This window comes from Atta cephalotes (assembly GCF_000143395.1).
Source record: "Atta cephalotes unplaced genomic scaffold scaffold00063, whole genome shotgun sequence".
Classification (NCBI taxonomy): Eukaryota; Metazoa; Arthropoda; class Insecta; order Hymenoptera; family Formicidae; genus Atta; species Atta cephalotes.
The window spans coordinates 11301-21931 of record NW_012130127.1 but is presented as its reverse complement, the minus strand read 5'-3'; the positions used below and the strand labels follow the sequence as shown (position 1 = coordinate 21931).

Sequence of the window (10631 nt, the reverse complement as noted above, 5' to 3'; positions counted from 1 at the left end):
ATATCTTGAAAAATAACCATTTTTGAGAAAAGTTTCAAACAATAGTTGTAAGATTTAAAAAGATGTATATACTAATCACATTCCTTTCACCAAGGCTGCGGTCGATTTGGACGCTTTCAGCGCTTTTCAATACTTTCATTCTTATTTTACATCTAATGAACTATAAAGACAGAATAATAATTACAGGCGCTTAAGTCCGGATCTACAATAGATGTTTTAAGTTTTAAGCCGTAAGAAACTAATCAATTACAACAGAATGTGAGAAGAATAATCGATTGTGTTCATCCATTTTTTATGGCTTAAGGTTAAAAAGTTATTGTAAATCCAAGTTAAAGCGCGTGAGCGTTCAAATCGCAGTCTAATGGCTCCGGCGCGATGTTCGTCGCGCGCGACACATGATATCCAATAACCTATACCTTACCGTACACCTTTAGAATGAGAATATCAGTAAAGCTGTACATTCATTGGATATCGCGCTGGTGTGTTTGATGCATTAGTATTCAAACTCGCTTTTGTGTATTTCTATTTTGAAACGCAATCTGACTGTATTGACCTCTAAACACTTATTAGAGGCAGATGCCATTAATTAAGAAGATATCCATTTGACTTTGAATGAACGTCGCCAAGATCAGGTCAAAGTCAAATCAATTTTATTAAAATAAGGAATATCCTATTTTTAATGCAAGAATTTTAATAGCTGATGTCAAGAACTTTTCAAAACACTATAATAAAGTTATTTTTTATTAAGTACTTTTCAAGTTGAAAGCTTGAAAATTAAAGTATCGCCGTTATTAGCAATACCCAACGCAATGTCCAACCTACAGCTAAAATATCTTGAATGTTATCCACAAAAGCTGAAAAGCTATTAGATTCTGATATAAAAAATAGGGTGTTTCATTTAAAAAAATCGATTTGACCTTGATCTGACCTTGGCAACGCCATCCAAGATTAAACATATGTGATTAGAATAATTTTTTTTAAACTGTACAACTTTTGAAATTTTTCTCAAAAATGTTTACTTTTCTCAAGATATTTAAAGAGCTTAGGACTTTTTATACATTCTGTTTTGTACACCCTATATATAAATGTATACATGCATTTTAACAGAATTATGTGAATTCTAAAAGGAATTGATATTGAAAAGTTTTGGAGAGACTTCATACAGAAATATTTTGAAAATATTTACCAATACAATATACATATCCAACATAGAAAAGAAATAAAGATGCGAAAAATAGACATTCTCATAAAAGTGTGTAAATGTTGTAGATAAACCTTATTGTACATTCCAATGATAAAGCATGTGCATCAACTACAAATATGTAATCGAAAACGAGATATATTGCTCCAATATTATTATGGTATTATTAATTCGCATTTCGCAAATATGTTGATGATTGTACATCGATAGTAGAATGCTCGGTAGCATTGGCGAGATATCCCAAATTGATTACCTAAAAGATATTTGCATGATTTTTAATATTTGGACGATTAGATAATGCAGTATTAATTATTTTATGCTTTATTATTCAAATATAATTATAACAATTAATTGATTATATTAAAAATTACATCCCCACAATTATAACATATCCATAAATAATATCCATGAATAATGGAAAAAAGTTTAGTTTCGTAGCAATATATGATAAAGACTCGAGATTTGAGATTGGATTGGAATTTAATCACTCAGAAAAAAGAAAACCAATCTCAAATTTATAAACTTTGAACTATATAACGAACTTTGCTGATTGATTAAATTCTAATCCAATCTTCAATTTCATAGTGAATTCGGCAGATTGCACTAGTGCGCACCCAGTGCGAACTTTTTCAATGCCACACATTCGGTTTATGAACTGTATCAGTCCATTTTGTCATATTCGGCAAATGAAAACTGATTCAGTATAGCTGAATTTATATTCGGGCTAACCAAATAAATGAACAAGTTCAAGAAGTATTGCACTGACGTTTCTGACAGTACAATTTGGCATAGCACCAAAGTGATTTTGCATTTACACCGGGGCAGCACCAGAGTGCATGTGTGCCGAATTCGTCACCATTCTCTAGTCTGATTACGGCTTTATTAAATCTATTCTTTATAGCTGAACTAGTGTCATTCGTACTTAAAATAATAGACTTATATTTGATTTTTGGTAAAAGAGAAAAAAAAGCTTTAGTGCTGTTTGCAGTGCGGCGATTAAAAACAGTCTATTGACCACAGAAACATATGTATATATTATATATGCTTATCTATTATTGTATATGAAATATCTAATAAGTACTGCATTATAAACTAATCGTTCAAATATTTATTTTAAATAAGTCACAAATTTTACTTTAATAGTATTTCATTGGTGTCAATAAGCGAAAAAAAGAACGTGAAACGACGCGGATTAATCTTTGGAGTGTCGACTACTGGAGCTGTTTGACTGTGAACGACGTTTAAATTTCGCTTGATTCGTGTCTGATACATTATCATTCCTCTTATATTTATTTTTATCGTAACGAGAGTTGATATCATTGTCCTGATGGGAATTCGAATTATTCCGACGTCGATCATTGCGCTTATCATAATGCCTGTTATCTCTTCCAGGTCTGTTGGTTCTGTAAGAATCTCGTCTTCGAGGAGAATAATTTCTCCGATTTCTTCTATCACGACTTCTACGATCATAATCTCTCTCTCTGGATCTTCGACGCTCTCTTGAGCGAGAGCGTTCACGTCTTCTGTTAGTATCTTTAGAATCACGACGAGAGTTTCTATCATTGTAAGAACGGTTAGCATCACGTTTGAATGACTTCTCATATTTGCTGTGCTTAATCTCCTCCTTGTTCTGTATAATATCATTCCCCTCCGCGTTTCTCTTTATATTATTATCCTGTGTCAGTTTAGTCATAACTACTGGTTCATCTGCTTGATCGTTCTCTTTATTCTCCATTAATTTCGTTGTGCATATATTATTATCGAGATCTGGCAATTGATCATTTTCATTGGGATTCTCTACGAATCTCTTAATTCTGTCAATTTCACGTTGTTTGAACTCTTCTTCTTTCTTAAGACGCTCTTTTTCTATTTTCTGCAATATGAAACAACACAAAACAATTATATATTTTTGACATATCGCTCATTTGCTACATAACTCAAAAATGATCTTTTTTTTAGTTGTTTGTAGAAAAAGAATGGAAATACATATAAAGAAAAAAAGAATATACTTTAAACAAGAGAATATTCTTACTCCGTTTTAAAACAATCGTAAAAATGGATGAAAACTATTCTGTTCTTATGACAGTGTTCCCCTTGATAGTAAATGTAATTATAAAAAGTGATAAAATGCAAGTGAAATGTTTTTTTATTCAATGCGCATGCGTAGTCTATTTTCATTTATATATGCCTCTACAATCAATTATTATATCAAAATTGTATTTCAAAATGAATATTATAAAATTTTAATAAGTCAAAAAATATTGAATGAGATTCGTTTTTCTGGAAACCTGTTTTTTTTTAGCAAACTGTTGTTTTGTGTAGTGAGCAATATAAATATTAAAATGTACCTGAAATTCATGTAATTTAATAGTACGATTTTGAGCTTGTTTCCAATGAGGTGGTGTCATACTTCTAGAACGACTTCGAGAAGGAGTATGATATCGCTGGAAATTTACATAAATGTGCATTCATAACGTTAAAGTTAGTAGCAAATGGATAAGATCAAAAGACAAATCAGTTGAATTAATCTGACGCTGTATTCATAACTATTCGTTGATTATATGTTTTAATTAATGAATTGAATAATCATGGTTTCTAAACATTCCTGAGTAGTTACCATAGCCATATTGAATCGTGACGTCAGAAGTGAGAAATGATGCTGACGCGTTAATTTTGATTCCGTGCTTTTTATAAATAAAGACAATTTGGATAAAATGAAATGATAAGATCGCTTTAAAACAATTATAAAAATGTACGAAAGCTATTTTTATGCCCTTTAATAAATAAATAATTATAAAAAATAATAAAATAGACGTGAAGTGCTTTTATTCAATGCGCATGCGTAGCCTATTTTCGCTTACACATGCCTTTTATCATTTTTTATGATTATTTATCAATAAAAATGATTGTCAAGGGAAAATAAATATAGTTTTCGTTCATTTTTACAAATGTTTTAAAACAATCTCATCATTTTGTTTTATCCAAATTCTTTATTTACAAAATGGCACATAACAAAAATTAACATGACATTTCTCACTACTGACGATTCAATATGGTTATGATGACTACTCAGGAGCCTCAATAACAATTTATATTAATCACTTACAAATATTCCTCTACCCTTGAAAATACGACCAGTCTTTCTATGAGATCGTACACGATCTCTTCCATAATGCTGTCTAAATTCCTTCTGATTTGCATTATTGGTAGACCCTGCCCTATATAAAAATTTATTTGCTGGTACTTCTGGAATTTCGTCGGGATCAATTTTGGTTACGGATACTAATGGATGAGGTTTCCCATCGTCTTCCTCAGAATCCCGAATCTCACCTTCTTCTGACTTTGCTCTCTTTTTACTGAAACAAGGTAGTGTAATTATTGCAATATTGAACATCCGGATGTACACTTTACATACCTTTTCTTGCTCTTCTTTTTCTTCTTTGTTTTATCAGCATAAGAATCAGACTCTGAATCCGCCGAACTACTTTGCTTCGCTTCTCGTTTTTTCACTGCAAACATATACACGTTATGACATAGATATATTTGACTTTCTATACTTATTTGAAAAATGGAAAACGATCATACCTTTACTTTTGATCTTCAAGACTAATTCGCCACAGTTCACAACCTTAGCATCTTGTAATGGACGTGACATTCGGTCCACTGGAAGTCCTTCAATATGCGTAATGATCTCTTGCCCAGACACTACTTCTCCAAAAACCACATGGACACTGAAAACAAAAACATTTTCATATAGACAAACAGGCTTTTAAACAAAGCAGGCTTGGATTATTTTTAACGATCAGTTAAAACAGAATATCTCAGGATCAATATGTATTAATGTATACTCACTTGTCGAGGTGAGGCGCTGGTTGTGTTGTACTACAACAACAAAATATGATTAAGGGGATGAGAGATGAACAGAAAGAGCCAGAGCTTTCATTGGTCATTGTGTTGTAGTAGTGATGTGCAGACCCCCTCACGACTACGCAAAAACATCGCTAAGTTATTCATTCCTCCAGAATGATTCTTATTCCTATGTTTTTTTCAACATTTGCCGTGAGTTCGCCGCATAAATATTATGGGAGTAATATTGTACATTTGTGTAAAATTAAAATTTGCTTTTACCATGCAATTAAATCTGTCGATCGTGTATATTTGGAACATATGATATAATTGGAAATTGGTCTCATATTGCTTGAATTTCCCACATTTATATGTACTCAAGTAAAAAAATTTTTGGGAAACTAAATATAAATGTTGTATTAACTTTATTTACCATATTTACATAAAACGCCCAATTATTAATAGAGAAAAGACAAATTCAGAAAATTATTCTCTAAAAAGAAATCTATTAATACAAGGAAAACACATAATAACCGTGTTGTAATATCTTGCTTGCTAAAGACTTGTAAGATTTTGCCATATATATATAACAACATAATGTATATAATATTTACCTTAGTTTCAATTTACCTTTGTAAAACTTATTGTTAAACTTACAGATTGTAAAATTTATACATGCATGTATGTATAAATTTTACTTATCAATTTTATAGAGAATAATAACTTTACATATCATCTTAATGTACTTACATGAAAAATTGTGAACCATTGGTATCTCTACCACGATTCGCCATTGATAACAAGAATGGCTTGTTATGTTTCATAATAAAATTTTCATCTGTAAAAAGAATCAATGATTGTTAAGAAGGCAGATTTTCATTTTTTCTTTTTAAGTTTAATGAAGAATTAATGAAGATAAATGAAGATTCTGTAACTAGAAATCTTATATATTTACCTCCAAATGTACCACCATAAATCGACTCGCCACCTGTTCCATTGCCTATCGAGAAATCTCCTCCTTGAATCATAAAATCTTTTACGACCCGATGAAAAACGATGCCTTTGTAATGCAACGGTTTGTTTGTTGTATTCCCAAGTCCTTTTTCTCCAGTACATAACGCTCGAAAATTCTCGCATGTTATGGGACAAGTGTCTGAAAATAGCTCAAAGACTATTCTGCCCATAGGCAGTCCGCCGACCTCAATGTCAAAGAATACTCTTGTGTTAACGTTAACCATGGTGTAAGGGTCTCTGAATTATCTGTAAGTGTCAAGAGAAATGAGCAATAAGCCTGAAATTACATTACAAAATTGTGTAAATATTAGAGATTATGATTTTAAATGTGATACATGTGTACACGTGTATTTAGATTCATGTAAAAAAAAGATCTCTAATAAATATGTATATAAGATGTAATAAATTATATAATACAAGATGATCCTGTGAATCCTCATGTCATGATTACATCTTGGTACATGTATTTTGCACTCTCAGACTCTCGTTCCTTTTTTTATTGTACTTTTATTCCAAAGAAATATTAATATCAAGCTCGGCAATCGCAAAGCAATACAAATAAAAGAAAGTCAAACATGAGCAAATAATAATTGTTTGATCTTTCTTTTGTTATTTTTATTTTATGTCACTGCTATTTCCATTTTACATTCTGAATATCTTTTTTCATACATATAGCAACAGCCTCACATATCTTACTTTTCACTGTAAATATCTACCTTTTATTCCTATTGCATTAATTTTCTCGTTATTAACACTTTTTTTTTATTTGATTTTAATATTGAATTTAATATTGAATTTAATAAATCCAGTACTATTTTTTATTTTATTGTTTTCAAATATCTTAATATAATTTTTAATTCTTCTTTAATTCTTCTTAAGATTCTTAATTCTCATTCTATCAATGTAAGATTAATTTTAATTTCAGTTTAATTTTATTCTTTTATATCTTTTTCAAAATTCTTAGAAAATAGAAAAAGATAAAGAGTAAATTAAACCAAAATTAAAATTGTCTTATATTAGTGGAACTACTTTAAATGCTTATTAAAATCAATCTGATATTCATTTCTACCAATATAGATTAACTTTAATCTCGAACTTTAATTTACTTGTTATCTTCCTAATTTTTAGAACTATAAAAAAAATAAAAAGTAAATTAAGTCGAGATTAAATTAATTTGCATTAATAGAAATAGTCATTAATCAGATAAATAAAAATCATTCACAAGTGAGGGAATTTTTGTGAATTTTACTTATATAACCTAAGTGTACACGTATAAATGATATGATAGTGTTAAACAAGAGTAAATGACATATGCAATAAATTTAGGATTATGTAATGGATCTTGTATACAATGTATCATATAGTGCATTTGCTAACAAATTTGATTGGATACACTCAGTGTATTAAAGGCATCATACACAAATTGATATAATAATGTATATTTAAATATAAAATCAAATATTTAATATAAATTTAAAATCATGAGATTCTTAATTTCATATTTTATTGTGCAGTTAAGTAAAATCTGTATAATTCGTAATGTTTGCATTTTACTTTTATGTTTAGATTAAATCAATGTATAATGGCTATGTTTACATCGTATGCTTAGCCTACCATCTATATCCCAAATTTGATCTAAATTATTTAGGCTTCATGCTGTAAATACTTAGTGTCTGACCCAACTTAGCTTTAGATCAGATCTCGTTTTTTTAGTAGCCTGGCCTAAAATAAATATTTTCTCAGTGTAAATGAAAGAGATAAAACATGAGATGGCTCTATGTAATTCGGATTAATGTGTGGACTATGATCCTGTCAATTTTTAAGTCTGTTTCAGTGTAGATCTAATTTGGATCATGATAGGTTGTATCGCTATCAAGCCATTGGATGTAATGACTTTAATATATACTATTTACTGCACATTAGCCAAGAATTCATTATTCATTGATTGAATTTATACTAAACTATATTAATACACATTAAAAAGACTGTTTTATATAAATTATCTAAATGTAATGGCATAATTCAACTTCGACAATGAAATAATAAATGCATGTTCTAAATAATATGACAATAATGTGACAATATCATTATTGGATACTTAATTATATAAAATATTTATGTTTTTACATTTAATTTTGCTAATTTCACACAGATAAAAAAATTAGCTATTCTTAAATTAGCCATAGAATGCTTATATATAAGCAAAAATATTGTAATTTGATTTCAAAATACTTGTTTTGATTGAATTTGTACAAGATTTTTAATTGAGCAAGTCCTGAATTGAAAGTAATACTTACAGTAATAAATTCAATCAAATCAAAATTACAATGTCTCAAGTAAGATTGTAATAGATTTGTTCAAAACTGAGCAAAAATTTCGGCTAAAAAGAACAAGCCTAATATTTCTGCTTATATGAACATATTAAGATTGACTTAAGAATAGTCTTTCTGTGCATATGTACTGTTTTTATTATGCACTAATCTAATACAAATTATATCAGCAAATTTGATTTATATTCTAATACAATACAAATTATATTAGAATATAAATCAATTCGCTAATGATCCATTATAATTAATTCACAGATGATTCTATTTGAAATGACTTTGCGATTTCATTTCACATGTCGAGAATGGCGTGCCATTCTCTTTCGTTTCAAACAATCATTTCAAATAAAAAACGTGATAATGGGAGGAAGCAAGAGACCATAATAACTATCGATTACATGCGCACATCCGTGGAAATCTTGAAAAAGTTGGATACTAAGGTTAAAGGCTAGTGAGAATCGTATAGTGAGCTTACCTCCAGAATACTTGAGATTAATTGAACTGCCCTCGATGCACGATTCAATCAAATCTGTGGAATGTACTCGGCGTTATCAATTATCCCGACGTGTGCATTCAATCACGTTCTCTCTGAAAGAATTGAGAGTGCCTAAAAATCCGGATTACTCCAGACAGGTCGCTCAAAGAGATCCGTTGAGAAGTTCGATCAAAAAATGGCTAATGTATTAACTATTTAACTGTTAACAGATTAAAGGTATATTTTTAAAGGTTCTTGGATCTCTTCAGTGATGCCAACTGATGCCAACATACATGCCATGGTAGAAAGGATAACATGATGGCTGCGATCGATTTGGATGTTCACGCGCTTTAAGTGCTTGTAATCATTATTCTATCTTTATCATTTATTAAACGTAAAATAAAGCTGGAAACACAATAAAAAGTACAAGCAATAGAAACAGGGAATAAGAGATTTCAACTTATCAGAACCAGAATAATAGAATGGATGCTTTGTGATAGGTTGAAATCTTTTATTCCCTGTTCCTATTGCCTTCTTTTGCATTCTTTTCGTTGTCTTTCCAGCTTAAGAATAGAACTACTGAAAGCGCTGAAAGTGTCTAAAGTCCATTCTACAATGAGTAGTAGCAATAGTAATAAAGGAATAGGCGTAGAAAACAAACCAATTATAATCGAATGTGAGAAGGATAATCAACCATGATTAGTTGATTTCTATGCCTATTCTTTAATTCACTACTGCTATTGCTCATTGTAGAATGGACTTAAATCGACCGCAGTCAGTGTGCATTCATAATTCTTTTCTTAATTAATGATTCCTGCCTCCATGAAGCGGAGATAATATGATCAGGAAGTCGATCGTGTATCTCGAAACTTTAGTGTCATGGCTGCATTCAGCGAATTCAAGAGTTGAGTGATTATTCTTGCTACAAATATATTCTTCTAAGATCTAAAATGCTGATTGGATCTAAAAGAATACACCAATAATAGTGAGCACTTACTCAACTGCTGAGTCTGCTGAACGCAGCCAATGATAAAAGTGATTTACTCTCTCACTTGATTGGATAGTTTTCATCATAGTGGAAATGTGACATTTCTCACATGACATTGGCCTAGTTTCTACCGAGGGTTTAATTCGAATCAGAACGTAAGAACCAACCAACTACAGTCGAGCATTCTCTTGTCGTTCTGCTGAAATACTCGACTGTAGTTGATTGATTCTTACATTCAGATCCGGATTAAACCCTCGGTGGAAACTAGACCATTACTCGACAAGAAATCCCTAACAGCACAAAGTCGACTCTAAGTCGACTCTGAATCGACTATAACTTCTAGACATGAAAAAATGAAGTCCGTAAGTCGACTTTGACAACTTTAGACAACTTGGAGACGTCTCTAAGTCATATAATGTCCACTTTAAAGACTGTAAGCTGACTTTAAGTCAACTATTCTAAACTGGTCCGATTCACAACGCCCACAACGCTCACAGCATTCTGTTCATCCTTGTTTAACTATAGTTAAACAATAAGGACAAAATGATTTCATATTTAAGCTTTATGAACGTAAATCGCACTAAATATCCTAAAGACTAGATCTCCCTCGATATTGGAAAGATGTCTGTACAATTCAACTTATAGTCAACATATTGACGTTTGTACTATTAGGGATACATCAAATTACTCAGCAAACGAGAATGGATTAAAATGGATTGAAATTTTTTTTATCCGAATGCGTATTTTAAATAGCGAATACTTTTTTTTGGATTTAATTGA

At 30.6% G+C, this 10631-nt stretch overlaps 1 protein-coding gene across 1 annotated transcript; it reads right to left on the bottom strand.

The window, feature by feature from the left end:
* Positions 1 to 2393: 2393 nt before the first annotated feature.
* Positions 2394 to 9053, bottom strand: LOC105623700 (peptidyl-prolyl cis-trans isomerase G). The gene is made up of 9 exons (XM_012205082.1): positions 8864 to 9053; positions 6003 to 6307; positions 5798 to 5885; positions 5054 to 5083; positions 4787 to 4932; positions 4617 to 4710; positions 4308 to 4557; positions 3550 to 3645; positions 2394 to 3074 (listed from the first exon to the last, which is right to left on the bottom strand). Exons 2-9 carry the CDS (start codon positions 6283 to 6285, stop codon positions 2394 to 2396), a joined length of 1668 nt encoding a protein of 555 aa, XP_012060472.1. The 5' UTR covers positions 6286 to 6307; positions 8864 to 9053.
* Between the last annotated feature and the right edge of the window lie 1578 nt (positions 9054 to 10631).

Excerpts from the sequence above, each read along its gene's own strand:
- LOC105623700 (XM_012205082.1), bottom strand. The coding sequence starts at position 6,285 with ATGGTTAACGTTAACACAAGAGTATTCTTTGACATTGAGGTCGGCGGA. Across the intron at positions 4,933-5,053 it reads CCAGCGCCTCACCTCGACAA|TGTCCATGTGGTTTTTGGAG; the intron begins GTGAGTATACAT and ends TTTTGTTTTCAG. Across the intron at positions 3,646-4,307 it reads TCAAGGGTAGAGGAATATTT|CGATATCATACTCCTTCTCG; the intron begins GTAAGTGATTAA and ends GTAAATTTCCAG.